At 37.2% G+C, this 22,322-nt stretch overlaps 1 protein-coding gene across 10 annotated transcripts in view; it reads right to left on the bottom strand.

Moving 5' to 3' along the window:
• OSBPL6 (oxysterol binding protein like 6) overlaps positions 1-22,322 on the bottom strand; it is a 112,414-nt gene that overhangs the window by 11,226 nt on the left and 78,866 nt on the right. For 6 of the 10 annotated variants that reach the window (XM_064451706.1, XM_064451705.1, XM_064451708.1 and 3 more), the window contains 14 exons: positions 18,949-19,023; positions 14,538-14,703; positions 13,430-13,560; positions 11,242-11,349; positions 8,718-8,855; positions 7,267-7,354; positions 6,816-7,069; positions 5,836-5,973; positions 5,416-5,479; positions 4,716-4,794; positions 3,314-3,458; positions 2,066-2,210; positions 897-1,023; positions 197-319 (listed from right to left, as the gene is read on the bottom strand). In XM_064451706.1, coding sequence (XP_064307776.1) covers positions 197-319; positions 897-1,023; positions 2,066-2,210; positions 3,314-3,458; positions 4,716-4,794; positions 5,416-5,479; positions 5,836-5,973; positions 6,816-7,069; positions 7,267-7,354; positions 8,718-8,855; positions 11,242-11,349; positions 13,430-13,560; positions 14,538-14,703; positions 18,949-19,023 — 1,781 coding nt within the window. The remainder of the gene's footprint in view (positions 1-196; positions 320-896; positions 1,024-2,065; positions 2,211-3,313; positions 3,459-4,715; positions 4,795-5,415; positions 5,480-5,835; positions 5,974-6,815; positions 7,070-7,266; positions 7,355-8,717; positions 8,856-11,241; positions 11,350-13,429; positions 13,561-14,537; positions 14,704-18,948; positions 19,024-22,322) is intronic. The other 4 variants (XM_064451709.1, XM_064451712.1, XM_064451713.1 and 1 more) reach the window with 1 other exon arrangement.

Here is a 22,322-nt window from a genome sequence, read left to right as displayed (position 1 = left end):
GCCCACTGCAATAAAATTATCTTTCAATTATGAAGCTTTAAACTATGTAAAATTGCTTCAGGCAGAGATTATTTTTCTTAAAATTGACATTTTCCAGGCTTTCACAATTAACAGACTAGTTTGGTGGTAATTCCTGTAGTATTTTGTCCAGTCACACTATGGAAAACAGATTTACTACTGAAATGAAGAGACTCACTTAAAAAACTTAGGTACATATTCAATGCTGTTTTCTTCCATGTACCGCCTCCGACCTCTCTGGAGTTCCTCTATTCTTTGTTTCTCAGATGCTGCTGCTTCCACATTTCCTTCCTCCAGAAGCCTGTATGAATAACAGCAGGACCTATAGCAATCACAGTGTCTAAACCAAGGGATTTTCTAGCACCAGTCATCACAAAAGACAAGCAGAAGCCAAGCCTGTTGTCTGTGTTATACCCACTTTCAGATCCAGTCATAACCTCATAAAACAGTAATAACCAAGATGTGACTTCCCAGTTACGTGTACCTGACCTATGGTCTAAGACATACGCTTTCTTTAGTAACTTCAGCATATCACAAACATTGAAGTATTATGAACTGAGAATTAGGAGGGAATAAATGTTGCTTCCATTCATTGCAAGAGGACATGACATTTCAGAGCCTGTCTTTCCAGCCTGATATGATGAATCCTACCTCTGCCCAAAGACTGCACTAGAGCTGTACTATACCAACATGATGCTTTCTACTTTCCCTCAACTTGGTAAAGTAGAAATTTGATTGCAATACTGAATACCTTCTCTCCTAGCAGAATCCTCCAAAGCTTAGTTCAGAGTATAGTGAAGACATAGACAAAATTCAATACTCAGCCAAACCCAGCCTTAAAACCACCAAGTATTAAGTGTATAAATAATCATTCTTGCCTTTGATCCGGCCTGAATCGCGCATCTGTTGCAGGAAGAAGATCTTTCAGTACAGGATCCAATTCATTGAGCTCAATAGCAAACCTTGTGAAGCCATAATACCGTTCATAATTGGTTGGCATGGAGCCTGGATGAGAAAGAAAAAAGCTTTTTAAACTATTACTTTAAATATGCAAAAGAGTCATTTATTTATTAAATTATAACAGCAAAAATTTTAATATATTTTACTCTTACATACAATTAAAAAGCATCAAAAGCTGTTCTCTGGGTGGAACAACATTCACTAAATATTAATTTCAACTGCTGATCCTGCAGAGGTTGTAATTACCTTCTAATAGATTCAAAACTTTCCTGATCTTCCTTCCTTTTTAAATAAAAATTACTGTTTTCAAGATTTTCAAGTTAAACATAGTTTCCAGTTACCTGGAAAGTGGGCTTATCGAATGTCTATATAAAAGCTAACCTTAACTGATCTTCAGAGTTAACTTTGGAATGTAACACTCACTTGCAGACTGATTCTGCACTGTCCAAAACTTTCAGCACTAACAGCAGAGTAGACGTTGCAGAGAGTAGGGTGCAAAGTAGGCTTCAACATACTATCAACGCAGAGTAAGGTTCAAAATACTAACAATAATGACAATTCCTGGATAATCACTCTGCAAGTATGAAAGATACTGTAGGTGCAAAGGATGACTAATTTTACCTCAGTGCCTCTAAGCAAGCAGGTAGGAAAGTTGAAATCAGCTCCTGAAATCACAGGAGCTTGCCATCTCTGAAGACCAATCCCACAGGCTAAAAAAGCATTAGGACAACAAACTTAAACTGACACCTCCTATTTGTTGAATCCAAATAAGCTACCCTGCACTCTGTGAGAAGGCAGGCAGGTCCAGACAACCAATTTTTTTCTTAATTTTATTCTTATGCTGACCCCAAGACCCCAGAATATTTGACCAGGAGTCAGACTGAGATGTAGACGACTATGCCCTATAAGAACATCTCCGTTTACCATTATTATAAGCTCAAGTAAATTCTTGGGGTTTTTTTGTCTAGTCAGAAATTTGATTTCTCTAGTAGTGGTTTTTTTTGTATTTAAAATGACAGCTAAAACAGCTTTAAATAGTTTAGGGTCACACTACAGTGCCTGCCACAGTTTATTACAAGCTTCTTACCCGGCCGCCATACGCATTTGGCTGAAGGTGCAACCCCACAATAAAGGCCTTCATGCCACTTTCCAAAAAGGCGATGAACCACCTTCCCTTCTTGATCTATCACAACACCCTGGACCTCATTTACATTTGAATTCCAGTAGTTCACCTGTAAGTTTAACAAAGAATTACCAGTTCACACTGTTTTTTGCATTACCCATTGTACCAATACAGATACTGCATGAATCTTAATATGTGGCACTGACTGTCCAAATTTTGTATTGGAACAGCTCACCTGGAACCAAGAATATCAGAATTTGAATTTCAGATGTTCTGAATATTGGTTGGTTTAATATATGGGAAACCCTGAATAATTTGATATGTGATTTAGGTATAAAGGTATTTAAATTATCTGCACATCTGGGAACTATATTGTTGTTCATTAACCAAAACCCCACACAATTCAGCAAAAATGACACTTTGAAAGTTGCAAGATCAGAGCCAGCTAACTCTTCTCTCCATATGGAGAAACACTGAATATACCTATACACGTAAGGGAATCCTTTGATGGGTGCTGCACACTACTGTTTGCAGCAGGAAGATGTTCAGCCAATATTACTTGTTATTTGTTGCTTTCTATTTCTCTTCTCTGTTTTATTTTTCTTAAATACTTTTATTACTTACACCTTCACCTACTGAGTCAGTTGTCCATTCCCAGAACATCTATCAAACACAAATTTCAGGTTTACGGTAAATGCACCACTGCTAACACTGCAATGCTATTGATGTATTTTGTTGCAAGACAAACTTATTTTTAGGGAAAATAATTGATAGTAACATAGCTATACAGCAATCTGTTTTTAGATATGGTTCTTGCCTGGATATTAAAATACTACGAACCAAAGCAGCATTATTTAATCAAAACAGATAAAATATTGACTGCCAAATTCTAGTAAAGGTAGAAGTAAAATGGCACAGAGTCTACAGTGACTTTGTGTTTTCATTGTAGTAATAGAAAAGACATCTTGACATTTCATTTTTAACCTAAAACCAACAACAGTATAACACACAGCTATACAGCAATGCAACACGCTGATATCAACTGTTCAATGGAATAGAGTCATATTACTTGACACAGCACTCTCATTTAACAATTTACATATTTATGAAACGTGGAATGTGGATTTCAGGAATACTGAAGAAACAGCTTGATATATACCTCAACAATGCATTTTTATGAATATATGATATATATTAGGAGACATATGTTACCTTGACAAATGTGAGTTTACAAATACAAACACTGCTTTTTGTGTTTCTGATAGTTATCTCTCCATAGTGCTCTATCCACCTCCTTCCACTAAGAATATTATGTATGCAAGTGGTGACTTTGTTCCAGACATAGTAGTCTCCATACCTAAGAACAGATACCAGCAAGTAGTTGGTAACATGTATTAGTCATGATCATTACAGACAAAAAAAGTAAAACATTATTACAAATACAAGACCATATTCCTCAAAAGCTTTTCAAACAATAGCTTACTCTAATAAAGCTGGGTACATTACTAATCCTCCATAGAGGAGCTCGCATAAGCTCTAGTGCAGAGAAGAGAAGAATGGTGCTATCAAGCACAAATCAAGACATTATGAACCACTGAAGCCCTGCGCAGCATATTTGCTGTCCTCAGAGCATTAAGTGCTTTGGCCACAATTCCTTTAGGGGCAGGACTGTGACCCAAAGATCAACATAAGGCTGAACTGAGGTTAAACGCAGACAATGTAATACAATTACAAATAGAACAAGATAAATATGGAAAGAAGATAACAGAAGGGAAGTAGGAAGCAGGAGCTCACTGGCACATCATCCCTTTCCCTCTGTAACAACTACTCAGAGTCAGAGCACCTATATTGCCAAACAAGGGAATAAAATGAGGGACTTCTATTGTGCAAGGCACATTGTCTTTCAGAGCTGAGGGGCAAGCACGAAGACAGAAGACAAAGATACTCCTGAGTGCATTTACATGAGATGGATGAAGAGGTGGAGTGATGCCATACTGATAGAGACAGGAAGAAAGGCTGGCTGCAATGTACAGGAACAGGAACAGTACTGCAAAATCAGAAGACATATTTGAAGTATCCTCTCCTTGCATATTCTCAGGATCTACAACTTCTAATTAGTCTTACCTGTGGTGAAACAACTTCTTACTACTATGTCAACATCTGAAGAACACGTTTTGGCTTATCTATATTTTGAAAAATTTACTTAATTGTTACTAGTGGTTGTTCTGAGGGAACACTTAGCAGTATTGAAAGCCTTAGTAAGGACAGTGCTAGCTGCTGACAGTCCTATATTGCAGCCTTATTCTGAACAGATGATCAGTACTGTACATGTAAAACTTGGGTTCTCCCTCCTAAAACATTTCCATCCCCTTCTGTCTATCGCTTTCTAGAGAGTTTGTATATTTTTCCTCCAAAAACTCGAATCTTCAGGCTCAAAGATGCTTCAGTACATTCAGTACACCTGCACACTAAGGAGAGATCTGAGCTAGGCACTAACTCTCACTAGCACAGTTCATGTGATGTCTGCACACACTTCCCCCAATCCATTCACAAGCCAGCACAGATTAGATTGCAGCAAAGACTGAAAACAAAAGGAAATAGGACAGCAGCTTACTTTGGAAGAGTCACATTCAAGGTTCCAACTGGCAGAATTTCCATTGATTTCCCCCAGAATTTGTTTTTCCACCTGATATCTGAATATAATAGCAAAAGATTTACAAAACTGAAAAGACCACAGTCTCCCCCTTGCAGTGATGTGTGTGGCACACAAGATGATCTATGCTAGACCACCTGGTTTAAGACAGGACAGTATGAGATTGCCGTGAAAATACAAAAGGAAAAAAAAAAAAAACCAACTAGAAAATGACATTAGGTCAGAAAACTGAAGATAAGTTTGGTTTTCTTCTAGGAGTCATGCCTGTTCTACATTATTGTCAAACCTCTCATGAAAACATTCAATACAAATTAAATGCATATGCCAGTAGATACAAGGAAAGAAAGAACTGCTTGTTCAACTGTGTAAAAAGAACTACTTGTGTTTGTAAGAAATAATAATCTTCTTGGTAAAAAGCTTTTAAGCAGGAAAGTATAAACAGACTTCAATTGACAAGGGAAGTCGTAACACGTCTGCTCGCTCTTAAGAATGAGAATTTGGAGCAAAATAATTCAAAGCATCAGTTTGTAATATGTTACTACAAAAATAATAAGTATAGAAATTTTGAGTAAGTTCCAAATGCAAAGCTTAGCTTGTACAGACAAAGTTTTTACTTACTAATAAAAAAGGAGTTTATGCTTTTGAATTAAAAAATGTATACCTTGCCAAAACACAAAGTTCTTCGATTCACAGTGACAGGCCGAAATGGGAGGATGGTGGCTAACCTGGAAAACAGTTTGGCTGAGTTAAAAAGAATTCATTTTCATCTCTAAGACAATACAATTGTTACTGCAATATGAAAATACTAAATAATCCACACTGTTTATTAGCCTATGTTGCTATGAAAACAGATGCAACTTAAGTTTGCACTTGAAACACTATGTACTTAAAACATTTCCTTGCGATTACTATAAAAATATACACCTTCTAGCATTTAACGTTCACTCACACTAACAACCCTTTTTTACTACTACAAAAGCAAACCATTCTAACTAGAAAGAAAAACCAAGATTACTCTATAAAACAAGGAAACCAAAATCTATATCTAAACAGGAGCGTCTTATCTAGAAACCAGATTTACCTGCTCTGAGAAAAATCGAAATCCTTTGTCTTCTCTAATACATTCATAAGTTTCACCAAGCACTGGGTTAAATGGCTTGCTTCCTGCTCTGAAGTATGTAGAGGCATAGCCTGATGCTGCAAAAGCAGCTATGAGAACCTGTGAAAACACAGACAAGAACATGAGACTAGACAGAAATTCTTGTGTGTATGCTGTCACTATGTGGTATACAACTCACTCCACTCTGAGTGAAAGCTGGATTAATGAAGCATGCCTGAAAGTGAACCCATACTTCCGACAAGATCAGTATAAACTGTATGTCTTTTGTTGATACAATTTGGTTTTCTTCATGGCCTCAGTCAGTCTATCTCAACAGTCCCCTAAAATAACAGTATGCATAAGATACTGTTTATCTACCTTTGACCAGGCCTATCACTAATAATCTAAAACACCGACCCAGTTCTAGTCTATGCTCCCTGTGAATAAATATTGTGTGATAACTTCTAATGACAAGATCACATACCATTTTCCTATGGGAATTATTTTATTTAGTGCCAAACATAAACGGCTCTCACTCAGGAAGTTTTCAATTTTTGGAACGTCTCTATTAGAAATTGCTTAGGATGACATCTTATTGACACCTATATAGATGAAAAGCCAGCCACAGACTTGACTAGCTCTTGGAGGCTGCTGGACATTATCACTGAAAGCCAGGAAGGGAAGCTGCAGGGTTAGAAACTGCCAATGCCTACATATACAGTCCTAGAGAGTGAGATCAGTCTTCACATCAATGAGTCACAATTGCAGGACTTGGTCTGAAAAGTCCCTCAGCCTTGTTCAGATCAAACCTACCATCTGTAATTGTTCACAGCATTCGTCTGACCCAGCGTGGAGGTCTGTTGTCTGTGACCAGGATGAGCAAGAGAGGACCCTGCACATACCTCCACTCAACAGCTCCCATTTTGATACAGACATAAGAAGTGCTACGCTAAATTTATTACCATGCGTTCATAAGGATCATCTGTTTCAGCAGCCTTGTCCAAAAGTTCACTGTATTCCAGCTCTTCACAAAGATGTTGCAAGGTATTCAGAGGTTCATTTAGCTCAACTGGCATGGATACTTTGGAAAGATCTTTGCCAATGTTATTTCTCAAAATATTCCACAGATTGATGTTACTGGTGTCAGGGCTGGGAGCTGGGAGACAAGTTCTCCGTCCATTCCTGAATGCGCCTCCTGTTAGCTCACCATTAAGAACTGGGAAGGGGAAAAAACTATTACCATAAGAAAGCACCAGATTAAAAAACAACAGACTTATCCATTGAAACAAATCACCACCAGAACAAGCAAGCCCAACTTCATGATTTCAGCTGAGTCTTGTATAGACATGCAGTAAATCTGGTACATGAACCTAACCAACATAATTTCCTGAAGTTTAAAACATAGCAGTATACTTTGCCGAGAAATGTTGTCTGCAACGCTGGTGTTGTCCTCAGATATATTATCACTCACATCACTGATATAAGATTCATCATCAGAAGCCTAAAACATAAATAAAATATCAGTTAAGCCAAATATATATAAAATACACCGACAAATTAAACAAGAATAATTAATTGAAACACAAATATTCAAAGAAATCATCTCTACCCAATTAGAGTTGTTAACTAAATCAACCGGATGTTTCAATCAGTCCATACTGATGATGCACTAAAAATGTCAAAACAAATGCTATGCTCTCCTTATGCTTCTGAAGTCCTTATTATGAAGCCAAATACAGACATTAAATTTGCAAAAGGGTGACTTCAAATGAGATCAGAGATGAAGAAAAAATTGGCAACGTAACACACTGGGGATGGGAGGTGAGAAAAGGGTGTCAGATTTGTGCTCTTTATAAAGAACCAAACCATAAAACGCAGCTTGTGTTTCAGTAAAAAATGATATAAACATCAACCTATCACTTTGCAAAACAAGTAGTACATCAGTGTTAAGACTATTTTTAACTTTTTTAAATAAAAAGTATTTTTTTTCAGAAATATTTCTTTCAAAATATTTTACAGTATTTACTTATCATAACATCTATACCATTTGGGGATGATATCGTAAAGTTTCCATTCTGTTTATACCATACAAAACATCGATTCTCCATGCTGATACATAGAATCGAGACTATTGAGACATGTACTTTACACCTGACAGAGCAATAAGATAAGGAACTATGTTATTCTTTAGATGAACAGGTCTAGCTGTGGTTGTGCCAACTCGTGGCACATGAGCAATCCTTGTCAAAAAGAAAACATGGTGGCACACTCTTATTTCCTCTTACAAAAGAGTTGTGTTAGCCCACAGCACTACTGTGGCTTTATAAAAAGGTATTTTAAAAAATAAATTGATTTTATAAATTAAGAACTTATTCAGGATAGCACAGGAAAGCTCTGGACAACAACATGATTCAGGAGCCTGAACTGTATCTGACTTCTTCAACTTTGTGCTTGGGTGAGCCAATTTTTTAGACTTTTGTCTACTTCTTTGATTACAAAGAATAACTTTGTATGTATACTAGAAGTTGGGGGGTTTTTTAAAGAATATTTTTAAATCTAAATTAGTTGACTGCATAGTCAGACAAAATTGCTCCTGCCTATGTCATCACATAAGGATGTGATACATCCAGCAAGGATGTGTACTGAACGTAAGCTACTGATAAAAGCAACTTTCAGCTCAGTTTTACACTTCAGGGAACTTCTGCACCCCATCACAAGGGAGTCTCAGGTTCATTTACCTACACCTTATGCATTTTGATACTTTTTTATTCTAATTAGCATTATAAGAAAAAAATCATTCACTACTGGGTAGCAATACCTAAATCTTTACAATAGCAAAGCTGCAGCACGCTGTCATAGCCTACCTCATTTTCTGATGAGCTGGCAGATAGAAGCACTTCCTGTGCATCGAAGAACTCTGAAACGGATTCAGACATAGAGAGCCTGCTCTCATTAGAAACTTGCTGAGACAGTGGCAAACTGACATGGATTTGTTCACCGGTCTGTAAAAAAAGCACAGAAAAATGAGAGTATTATTTCTAATATAATAGAAATATGTATAGAAGGGGTAAATCACTGAATAATTTTTCTATGCCAAATATAAGCACAGAGAGTAAAGACTGCACTTCAGTAGGGCTTTGTGTGTACCTAACAGATGAGCTTTCGACAATTACAAAACGCAGTGCATTTTGAGTAGTGAGATACATGTCTTCATTTAAGGCCTGCTCAGCATCAACTGCTAAATTTTAGCACCATGAATCTAGCACGAAACACATCTAGTTCTGTATCAAGAGGAATGATTTTGTGGACAATAGCTGTATTGCATCAGGCAAGTTCAACCACGAAATTCAGATGAAAAGACACCTAGTCAAAACAAATTACATCACTGGGAGCTAGCTTTAATACAACCAAAACTCAAATATAAAACTTTATAAGGTCAGGGAGTTATAATTTACTTTCAAAATAAATGCGCTTGTGAACCAGTTTAGTAACAAATGTTTGAAATGCTTGAATAGTCAGGAGAACAGCTATAATATATATTCATGTGCTTTTATTCCATGTTTGTTCTCCAAAACCCATTTGAATTATTGCATTAACACTGACTCAATACTACTAAAGGGAATGAACTCTCTGTGGTTTATCATAAAGAGAATTTAACAGCAAAGGCAAGGGTTCAAAACTGTGTTGTGTGTGTATCAGTAGGGGGGCAAGCTAATTTAAATAGTGGAACGTATCTTCTTCCTCTTCCCGCCACTGGTGGGAAGAACACCAGGTTTCAACTTGTTACCCTACAGGCTATCACTTTAAGAAGGGGGGAAAAAACCCTAAGATTCTCTCCCTGTACCATTCCACCAAAGGAGCTGCTGCTGTGGATGGAAACAGACTTCTGACTTAATCCCTTAATTTATACAGCATATTGCTTCCACGGGATAATAATACAGATGAAACTACTGAAGCCCTTCTAAACACAGTTAACTCTTCAGATTGCAACTCCATCCCCATTAATCCTACTACAGAAGTCCTGCAAATGGTTTTGCTGACATCTTAATCCTCCAGAATTATTCTATATAGTTGCCTCAAAGTGCACTAACAACAACAAAAAAAACCATACACAAGCCAAGAGGTCAAAAACCATTCCTTTTTCACTGGGGCTTATAAGCTTGTAGATGGTTTATGATGTTTGGTGAGATATACTAGAAACAGAAGCTCATTTCACTGTTATCTTTACAGGAAGTGAAAAAAATTTTAAGTTTTTGTATAAGCTAGAGTGGCTTGGAAACATACACATGCCCCTACATGAAAAAGATGCTCACTCAGGCATTATCTACGTGCTGCAAAATTATATATATAAAGAAATCAGGAGGAGAAGCAAATGAGAGATCTGGGAACCTCTCTGAAAAACTGTTTTGGTCAGATGCACTTGTACCAAGATAATGAGGTACATATGAAAAAGAAACAGCTAACCAACAAAAAATACAAAATAGAAGAGACGGTCATTGCTCAGAACTTCACTGCAGATTGCTGTGCTGTGGCACCGCTTCACCTCTATCTTCTGTTGCTAGTTTCCAACATGGTGGACTCTTGGAAAAATTGTTTAGACATTTTCAAAAAGCAAATAAACAAAAGTAACTGGAAACATACTTACACATTTCTTTCTTATTGGAAGAAATAATTAGGAGACAAGAGTATGTTAATTGAAATGGCACATGCATAGAAAAAAATGGAAATGACAAATGAAAAAAAAATTTTGGTAAAATGCAAGCAGAATGGTTGCCAAAATGCGCACACTAATTGTAACATATTATGGCTCACAAATTCAGATTTGTCCTTCTCATGAGGAAGCTGACTTGTTATTAACACAAATGTCCGGTAATCTGTTGACTGAGGAAAGCAAAACAAGAAAGACTAGATGTTGCAAACAGATTAGCATAGTGCTTGGTTCATAGACAGAACCTTTTGATTTCAGCAGTGCCACTCAAGATATTAAACATCAGGCCCTTCAAGCAGTTGCAGGATCAGGCCATTAAATACTAAACTGTTCTGTTGATTCGGCAAGAAACAAAGATACAGAATTGGTTAGCTATTGTGTGTTACATTCAAATACAGTAAAACCTCACTAATTCCCACAGCCAACAAGTAGTCTTCCAAAACTGGAGTCCTTCTCTGTTTCTCTGCAGAGACCAAACTGAGATCTTTCGTGACATCTAACATATGCAAAATAAAAGACATAAGTTTTATTTTATGTAGGGAAAATATAATCTGACTTCTTCTGTAAGTGAACACTTGCCAATCTGAAAAATTCTGTAATTTTCCAGGTGTGTTTCAGCTATTAGTGAGAATTAGCAAGGTTTGATTGTACTCTAAATCCATTAAAGGCCAAAGTCTTACCTCATCAGGACTAGGGATAATATTTACACTGACAACCTGATCACAAATAACAGATTCTGAATGTATTCTGTTCAAGCGACTCCTTAGTTCAGCATTCTGGTTGAGAGCCTTAAAATAAAAATTGCACATTTCATTTAAAATTAAAATGTAAGCGTTAAACAGAAAAAAAAAAAGAAAAATTAAAAAGTAGCTTCTTCCCAATAATTTCATAAGAAATCACAGAACCTCCTTTCCTCCATTTTTAGAGAGATACCTATTTTGCGATCTCTCTAACATGATTTCATCTTTTGATTGGCTTGCCTTTAGCGATTTTCAGGAGGCAGCGGGGACAGATATTCTCCCACAACATTACAGTGGCGTTCTACCTCAATTCTTCAGATAGCTCTTTAGCAGGTATACTGGTGGGTTATGTACATTATGGAAGTGGGGAGTGAATGCAGGAAGAATGAAACTGCAGAACAAAAAATGGGAACTACCTGCAAAACACCCAAAGAGACAATTCTTGGTTTCTACTATACAGCCCTTTCTGAACTAAGGTTATCAGCACTTAGAGTCTGCAAAAAGAAACTGCTTCCTTTCCAGCAAAAACAACATAATTGCTAGTATCACTGGGTGTTTGCCCGTTCATATCACTTTGATATATTTACATGTGCATACTCATCTCAAACTGCTGATCCATTAAAGTGTCACAAATATCAAAAGAATTCAAGTGATGACGTATTTGCTGATTTTTCTCCTTTTTTAAAGCTCAACCTAGATTATAAATTTGGGTGCGTATATACATATTGTCTGTTATCTAGAAAGACTCGTGCAAGAACGTTACATACCTAGAACATGAACTGACTTAACCCTAATATATCCCCAGCACTGAGGATTATAGAAAAGAACAACAGACAAACATACTGCTTTAGTAGAAAATTACTTATAATGGAGTAAGAATCTTCTTCTGTCTCTCCCTAGTGAAGACTCAGGAATAGATTGCATGAATGTACTGAAACAAAGTAGGATGAAAGTAAAATAGGTTAGCTTAAACCATCACTAGACAGCTTAAATTACCCCATTTTGCTTTGTTTTGAAACGGTCTGGGCATGTTCACAGTTGCCACCTATCACAAAGGGAAGGTGATGACTAACAGCAGCCTGGCAATAGCTTCTGAAACTGCTCAAACCTGGTCATGAGACTGGTCAAACCCAGCCACCTGACTAAGGTCAAATTTCCATTTATTCCCCATTGAGACTACGAACTATTGTGTGACAGTGACTTCTCGACTGACACTGGAGGCCAGGAACAAGAAGAAAACACCTATTTCATAGAAGTTGCTAATAAGTCTCCACAGGTCTTAGTTAAATTTGTATCAGTAACCAGAAATAGTTACTCTTATCTCTCGTCCTTCACCTTTGTGACAACACACAGTAATCACTTTGCATAACATGATATGGAACTGTGTTTATAGAAACATTGTGCATCAATCTTAATCTCATAGCAAAAACCTCCGACCCAATAACAATAACCCCGTGTGAAATTATATACGCATTTGGGTGAAGTTCTCTTTGCCTTTGCTCACATTTCTTGCAGGTGCAGTACTCCACACCAATCCATTCTTCAAAGTAAAAGCTTTTATGTTTCCTTGACAATGAATTACAAAAATCTGAGTTATTTTTGCACCCTAAGGACTTACTGTTGCTTTACTACTTCTTCCCCACTAAAGCCAATGACAATTTTTATCTTTGGCCTAAGTGGGAGAGATGCTGGACAGTAACAGGTGTGTATCTAAAAATCCAATTTACCCATTATTAACCTGTAACCTATGATTCCTTTTGCAGTTAAAGACATGGACATATAAACTAAAACTGAAAATACACAGTCAAAATTTAAAACTTAATTAAGAAAACAAGAATATCTCCCTGGCTGTGCTGGAAACAGCTACAGGAAAGATATCCAGCATTTGTATGAGAACATTTGATCCTTTTTCTTTACTTTGGAAAACCATAACAGATACATGCTTACACAAATTATATCCTTCACCTCCACATACACAGAGGTTAGACCCATGTTAGAACACACGTCGTAGTTCTGGTCAAGAACTTGGCTTTTTCTTGGCTCCTTCTACCTCAGGAAATGGCCAAAATACAAAAGAAATGGTGCATCTGGCAAGCTAGATGTGCTTGAAATCAAATCAAGAACATACCTGAGAGAGGGACTGTCTGAGATGTGCTATTTGAGCATTGTGGCCTGTAAGGTCCTGTTCTGAAACAATCTGCTTAAGCTTCTCCTTCTCTATAGCTATGCTGTTAAAGGCAGACTTCAAAAGAGAATGCACTAAGCAAAAAAAAAAAAAAAAAAGAAAAAAAGAAAACAAGTGTTCTCTCAGCTACAGAACTGCACATTGACATCTATTACAACATTTCAGCAATAAAGACAGAGAATGAGATTTCCATCCCACAATTATGGAAATTTTGAAACAAGGATCTGAACTTCAAGTAATCCATGCCAAATTAAGTACAAACACTTACAGCTTGAGGCTGTAATATGCGTACTGTATGTTCACACATATGTCATCTGAGCATATTCTTGGTGCTGAATGTACGGAAAGGTGCATATTTGAAAAACCTATGTCCGATTTGTGTTCTTTTCTTTCTAGTTTTTTCTTTTTTTTCAGAGTAACAAAAAATAAATTCTGCTAAGACAATATTGCACTAATAAGAGGATTACTTGGCCTTTCAACTTTTTTTTAAGATATCAGTCTCACATTTTTGTCTATGTTTGTTATATAACAGATAGCAAACTGATAACAAACCCTTTTAAAAATACTATTTTTCAGACTGTAGGACCATTCATTTATTGGCAATAAAATTGCATTTCTAAAGTGTGTTCTAGGAATAAGCTCTTCTTCTGTTGTTTCCACTAACACAGAAAACATTGCACAAAAAGAATTGTACAGCATTATATGTCGCAGTGACATCCTGATTAATCTTTGGGGAGAAATAAAGCATTTTATTGAGAAACAAAATATCTTCAAATTTAGTCACGTATTTACAAGATGCAGAAAGTAGTTCAGAAGACTTCTTTAAAAATCTCTTACCAGACAGAGTTTACCTATCTCTATATTCATGACATCCATGGAAAACTATAAGAAGGATAATACATGTTGTCTTTACATAAGCCCCCTGACCAGCTAAAAATTCTCACACAATATAATCTAATGCTGGTGAGTACCCTGGCCATAACTAAATAAAGGCAATAAGGAAGCACAATAGAGAAGCACAATGAAGGAAAGGCTTGACATTTCCCATTACCTTTTTGTGCCATCAGGCAGAATTCTTCTTGAAGCTTTATGTACTCAGTAGAACACTCCAGAGGGTCTGTTACATGGCTTGGCGGAGTCTGAAACTCAATGTCTGCACAAAGGTTGGGATTGGATGAATGCAGTCGAACGGGTGACATTGTAGCACTGAAAGGGACCTACAGTGGAAAACAGTGAAGAAATGTTGTATAAGGTGCAACCAACCTTCTGACTCCTGTTGAAGCAAAATACACGTTTCTTCTGAAAACAAAAGACTTAGTTCACAACGTGAAGAACATAGTAAAAGTGAACATGTAACTTTTTACTCTCCTAAATCTCAGCACAGCTGACACAGAATTCTCTTGAAATTTTTCACTGAAAAAAAAAAAAAGACAAAAGAAGGCCTAAATACATAGCTAACACCTAACAATGGAGTATTTCAATTATTAACATTTATTAAAATGTTACTGCTTAAAAGATGACTGGAAAACTGAACCATGACACATTCTATTTTAGACATTGGAAGTACACGTAGTATGACTCTGTTATTACAATACCAACATTTAAAGCATGCAGGTTCCTCCACAGGTCTAGAAATAGGATATAATATTATCAAATATATCACTGAAGTTTTTCAAAACTACTGGCAAATCTTAAGCTGAAACTCACTGTACTGACAACTATGAAGAGGGGAAAAAGCATATAGTCTTTCTATATTCTAACTAAACAAATAAACAACAACCAAAGAAAAAATCAAAACTCCACCTGATTTTCATTTAAAGTACATGAACCATAAATAAATGCAAAGAGATGGGGTTTAGTAAGATGGAGTAAGAATTTAGTTTATTATCACTTCTCTTTCTCCTTCTATACTTTTCCGGTAGAGTATTAAAATATATATATGCAAATCTTTGTAAGTTATATACACATGTATCATGTACTGAACAGTTACCTATGTACTATATATGCAGTGTATGACTACCACTGTTATGTACGTGGGGTGTGTGCGAGCATATGTTGTATTTTATTTTAATTTTACCATTTACAGACATTTGCATAAAAATCAGGCCAATAACCCAATTTTCAAATTTAAATGCAAAGGAAAGGCATGCAGAACTACACTTTGTTACTTAAATATTAAGCACCATTGAACAAATTGAACACATTAAATCTAACTTATTTCATTATATTGATCAAATGTATAAATTAAGAATTTCCACACTGCAGCCCAATGTAATTATTCAAATATGAAAAATGGGCCAAAATAGAAAATGCACCTTCTGAGGCATGATAAAGAGCAGCAGATAACATAAAAAGTCATATTACTAAGAATTTTTATCAACAAGTAAGTTCTATACTACAATAAGTATTTGAAATTGGTACCCTGTTATTTGATTAGATCAGGGAATGGTTTTATCAATCCCTTCCTTACAAGTTGTCATCAACGTAAGTTTTAGGTTTCTGATTCCCCAATGAAACTCTCAAAATCCTGTTGGACCTATTCATCATGTATTATTCCACTCATGAGCGTATTCTGTAAAATACCATTTTTCACCCTGTTCCTCCTCAATTTCCATATATATATAACACATTAATAGCTCTATGGCACCTGTCCAGCATTAATTTTATTCTCTTCTCTGATGTATTTTGATTTCCAGCTATATGAACAAAGTAGGTATTTTGTATTGGAACTCATTTTAACCTGATATCAAGACGACTTCATTAACAGGAGATGTAGAATAAATTCCTTCCATTTGTACTGGATATATACCCCATTATCTTCTTTGAGAGTGCCAGACTGCCTCTGTCACCAGCCCAACAAAACTAGGTTAATTGACTAATGTGACTAAATGTAGGTTAATTTCAAGTTTCCTTTACAAAACCTTTTCACTTCTTAAATCAGGCAGCGTGTGCCCAGAACTTTCTGACCGGGAGCACTGCAAAGGTTCAATTGCTCCAGGTGCTCCAGGAGGGCAGAGTAGGTGGCTGCATGATAGCTGTGTGCACGGGGAGCACATACCCAGCCCTCAACCCCATCCATAAGGCAGAAAAGAAGGCTGATCTGGTTATAATGCAGGAGCTTGAGGGACAACCCTTGCAGCCCCATGTGCCCGTGGGGATGAGGCAGCTTGCCCCAGCCCCACACAGACTGGCAGAGCTGCAGGCAGGCTGCCCAGATGTAGAGGGGGGCTCTTTAGTCACTTTCGGATGAATCTAACTGAAGATACCTGCTTTAGATCCACCATTTCTGCTTCATACATCAGCTGGCTAGGCTGATAAGCAATGTTGCTGCAGTGAGGTTTATTGGAAAAATAACATTTTAAAGTATGTCCTAGAAACAGCATTTACATGTCCTACAAATACTGTCACACTGCTTGCCAGAAATACACATTCACATGACAGAGACAAGTATCTGCTTTGCTGTCTGCTTTAAATACAAGAACCAAAAATACTGAACTGTTGACTGACATGAACCCTCCTCATATGCATCTTCTAGAAAAAAGTTTCCAAGCTACTTTCCACAACAGATGAAAAAATCCACACTGAACAAACTCTTTCGTTCTCTTGAATACGCAGCAGCCCAAGAAACACTTCCAACGTACTTCCCCTTTTTTCCTTTCATTGCTGTGATTTCTCTCTATATCTATGGTGTCTTGATCCTGACTTTATTACCCGTTCTTTTTTTTGTTGTTTTGTTGTTGTTTTGGAGGGTTTTTAAAAAAATTATTTAGCTTCTTGATGCACCACCCTGGTTTCCTCCATACACATACTCTGCTAGACATGACCTCAGATGTACCTTGCCCTGACTTTCTACTTTATGCCAGGGGCATAATACCCACTCCTCCAGCACCTTCTTTAGAATTACATGTTCATGTAGGAACAGACTGTTCCTGGTAGAGTGGGTTGTAGGGAAAATCTCCTCTTTCCGCTGTGCGTTTAAGTGATGTAATTCTGTATCCCTCAGTCTATACACACAGCTTCACTGTCTGGGAGAGACAAGCACTTTGCTACATCAGCAAGGAAGAACAGGCCATTGCCACAACCACAACAGCTGCAGTCATTTTGGTGCCTTTAGTTTTCCTTCCTCCTATGCTTTTTCCAGCTCCTCCAAGACCTCCCTCAACAGGTCCTCACTTCAGCTCCAGGTAACAACTTAGTGACTCCCTAGGCTCCTACTGCCTTGCAATCTAAGTCCAGCTATCTTTGCTCCACTTAAGTACTCCTTGGTACAGCTCTTGCCAATGCTGTTTAACCACTGCTAAACCTACTGGTTAGAACCTCTCACTGACACAGCTCAGCATGTAAACTGAGAAGTGGGTTGATTTCTCTACTAGGCAGGCAAACCAATGAGGTTGGAGTACAATCAATTATTGAGCACAGCATTCAGCATCAACTGATTATGGGGGATTAAATTTAGATGAGTTAATTTGGGAACTGGAAAAACACTGATTTCTCTCATGCTTTTTAAGAGGGCCTGACAATAACAAGTTAACAGTGTGTTTTGTGGTTCAGGTAGCTGGAGCTCCAGGTACTCAGGCTTAAGCAGAAGCTATGTCTGATCTAGGAGACTTTGGCGATGGGCTGGAGCAGCAGACCCAGGAATACTTTAGCCTGGTGAAGACAGTTGCTGCTTGGGCTAGGTAAGGGGTGTGCATTTTAAGCTCACTTCAGTCTTTAGCTGCACCATCTTCCCTGTCCAGCTGTTGTAGTAGTCAGTTGATGGATTGGTACTAATGTCTGTATTGTGCATTCCTAATAAGTGCTTTCCTGATAAAGCAGCAGCTCAAGATATCCTTTTCATGCTAATCTAATTTCACAAGCAGCACTTCCCCCTCCCAATTCCCAGCCCCTGGGTTGATTTCATAGCTCCAGATTTTGCATCAAAGGGTTAGAGAGACTTAAATACAGGCACCTGAGGTAGTAATATGACTTTTTGGGATTATGGAATGTAAACAGAAAGTGTCTCAAATGAAAAGGCTAACCTTATACTAAAAAAAAAAGTAAAAGAAAAAATGTCAGGAAATTTTATAATTCTGTGGCTGTTTGTAACAAATCTCCTTGGTTCTGCTGTCTTTCTATAGACTGTCATGTGAATCTTTTAACAAAACTTGATCATTTCTTTCCATTTTGCATAGTATATAGCACAGCATGTCAAAGATGTGTTCAAATAGTGCAGGGCCTGAGCCTAACCATCACTTGCACTTGAATAAAGGAGGAGGGACATGTACCACCTAAACAAGCTCAGACCCACATTAATGGAGTCCATTTGTGTTAGGCCTGACCACTTCTAAGAAACTCAGTTGAAAGTGGGTAGCATGGACACCTCCAAAAAGTGCAAGAAACATTTTCAGAAGTTTATTACACATTCAAGTTACACAGCTTCCCATCTTTAGAGCTATCCCTTGATTTTTAAATCCACTCACTGTTGTAGCCACTGCAGCTGCTAGTCTCTGCCGGCGTCGTGTTGTGCTGAACTGGCCCTTCGGTGCCGGCCCTTCCTGACAGTGAATGCAAGAAGAGAAGGAAGTAGAGAAAGAGAAGGGAAGGGGTGATGGGACACAGGAAGATGAAAGGTGATCAGAAAAGGGAGAGGGAGAGTCTTTAAGTGGATTTCAACTTTGTTAACTCTTATGGCCTACACATTTTGAGGATGTATCACATGTTTTCAGTTGTGTATGCCAGAGACATAAAAAACACTAGATATGTCACTAAAAATATCTCCAGGTGAGTTGGACTGCAGTGCACTCACTAAGACTACCAAAAAAAAAAAGTCTATTAGCATTGCCAGTCAGAGTCATAAGGCAGTTATGGAACAAGAAAACAAAAAGGATGCTATGGCATGGCAGAAAACACAAAACCCAAATTCCTTCTGGGGGTCACTTGACCATCTAGAAGATAAATTCTGAAAGAGATCACTTTGCATTAGTGGAAGTGCATGAACTGTGGCCATTGAAGGCACATGCATCTCAATGGTAAAACTTTTCAGCGTGTATGTTACAGTGAGCTTGCTTATGTTAACTTTCCGGTGCACAACTCTAGCGTTTCCACGACCATCCTTGAGCCTATTTGTTCATTTTGTCCACACACCACTTTTTTTGAGTTCCAACTACTTCTCCCATATATTACTGAAGGATTGGCTTCCAAAGCAATGCAAAAACTCAGATAAAGCAGCACAAATGAAAACCATATTCCAACAACTACTTCCTTTTTTGCATGCCTAACCTGTGGCCTCATCCTGCTTAATTTCTCTTTTATTAAGAAAATTCATCAGGGTCCATTAAAGTCAAGCGAGTAATTGCCTAATGCAGAGGAGCTACACACCTATCAAAGTCTTTCTATTTGTCTAATCAAAATGGCATTATTCTGAAGCCATTTTAAGATTTTAGAAGACTAGAAGATTTTAGAAGCCACCTCTCTGCTTTTAGAAAACAATTTTCAATCCCTTTACATTTTTCTTCACCTATACCTTCACCTATACCCATTTCAGTATTTTGAAATCTATATACGTTTTTGTTTTTTCTGAGAGCAGCCTGGGCACCATATAAATAACAATGGCATAGACTGGATACATGGACACCACGCTGAAGAATGGGATACTGCAGTTCTATTAGCTGAAGCGTCTTGCTCCTGCAACATTCCTGCTGATAGGGTTGCTGCATCTGAGAATGGCCATACCCCTCACCCTCTGGCTGACACTAGCAGCAGTGCTCCTGACAATGGAATGGTTGTCTAATGCTCAGAGTACAAGATGACTTGCTTTGTAATATTTTATAAAATTCTCACATTAAAAAACATGTACACAACCTCTAATATATAGAGTACAAACTTTGTTAAAGCAGAGAACGCATCATATGCGTAATGTAAAGCTCTTTGTGCTCTGCAGAAGCATGTCTATCCTGTGAATAAGAGTTTCGAAGAATGTTCTTGTTTAACTAACAGGAACATATACAAATATATGTGTACAGAGAGGGAGGCATGCACAAATATACATGTATCTGCAATATTATGAATGAAGGTATACATTATTAAAATGGGAACAATGAGCTCTGCAGAACCACACACTCCCCTCAATACAATAGAAAGTGAGTTCTTAATCTGAATTATGATATAAAGAAATACTTATTTAAGGGAAAAGGTAATAAGCCAGTCTTTGGGACTGGTTTCATTTCTGAGCTGAAAGCCTCAGTGGAGCAAGATGACTTTTCAGGTTGCTCCATACTATATAGTTCTCTATTAAACTACTCCCCCCTGAAAAAAAAATAAAAAATAATAAAAAAAAATCAGTCTTGGAACTTCACAACCCTAAGCTTTTGAAGGAAATTAAATCAATGTTTGTTCATTTTATTGCTTTTCAATAATTTTTTTCTTCTTTCAAAGATCTTTAGATTGTCATGAGAATAAGAAATTGCACGTTTTATACAAAAGGAAAAAACCCCACAACTCTGTTTTTGTACAAAAGCATCATTTGTAAAATGAATGAATACAGGTCAACTAACCTGCTGTTGCAGGCCATTTACATAAGACTTTAAGCTTTCTAAAAACAAAATAAACCTCCTTCATAAAAGCAATCTTTCTTCAGAGAAGCAGTCCATGTATTACTCTTAGGCAAAGGCCTGTAAATTAAGCTGTTAATACTAAACAATTTAGCAATACTAAACCCCCAAACCTGCAAACGTTTGCACACATGCTACGCTCAGTTTTACTTCAAGGAGTAACCCCACCCAAGTCACTGGGATTAGCTGTGTGAGCAAAGTTAACTGCATACAGAACTGGTATACTTAATTGGTAAATATGTATTTCTAAGAAACAAAACAAGCAGCTTTTCTTACAAGAAAAAGTATGTTATAAACACTTTATACACCTAGCATTCATACTGCAGAATGTGTCAGCAGGAATACAACAGAAGCTGTCTTATTAACAAAAAACTGGTAACAAGTACAATACAAAATCTGGGTGGGAGAATTCTCTCCTTGCATCTTACTCAGTGGATGCTGAGCTAGCAAAAGTTACACCATTGTTTCCCATTACTCATGGACAAGACACCTATATATAGAGCTTCCTAATTTTTATACTTGCCAGAAGAATGGCTCTCAACGTCATACTATCATACGTCTTTTGATCGTAGCTAACAATTGCTCATTTTAAAATAAATAGGTGCAAGTATTTCAAATGGAGTTAACAGTGCAAATAGCTTAACGTTAGTATGTTAGTATTAGCATTATCCCCTAAAACTAATGAGATGTATGCAGGCATCAGGAAAGGAAAAGGACAACAGAAGTTTTCTTAGTACCAAATGTTAACCATTTAATAGCAAATCATGTGTAGGCACCATGAAGAAATGATCACAAATTAGACAAAGTGGTTCTCAGTAGTGGATGCCCTGATAAGCAGTTTACAGAGTTGGAGTGGTCTTGAAAAAATAACCTATAAGGAAGGCCAATGAAGCTAGAAGTAATGGCTAATGGAAGACCAAAATGGGACTGTAGACTTGAAAAGAATCTAGGCATAGGAAGAAATCCACATTTTAGGGGAATGGCAACATGAGCAAATTATGAATATCACAATGAGTCAGTGATGCCATCTTCCACACATCACAGCTTTAGACCATTCATGGGACAGGACAGCCCTTGGAAGAATAAACATGTTGGGCCCATTGAACTAGGCAAGATAAGGCAGAAGCCAAAAAGGAGTCTTTGTCTTCCGTATAATTTAGAATAATTTTATTGTTTCTGTTTCACTGCAAATTAATTTATAAATCAGTCATCAATAACATAATGCTTTGCTCCAACAAAATAAG

This window comes from Phalacrocorax carbo, chromosome 5 (genome assembly GCF_963921805.1).
Source record: "Phalacrocorax carbo chromosome 5, bPhaCar2.1, whole genome shotgun sequence".
NCBI lineage: Eukaryota > Metazoa > Chordata > Aves > Suliformes > Phalacrocoracidae > Phalacrocorax > Phalacrocorax carbo.
The sequence above is the reverse complement of the archived record's forward strand: the minus strand, read 5'-3'. Positions and strand labels throughout refer to the sequence as shown.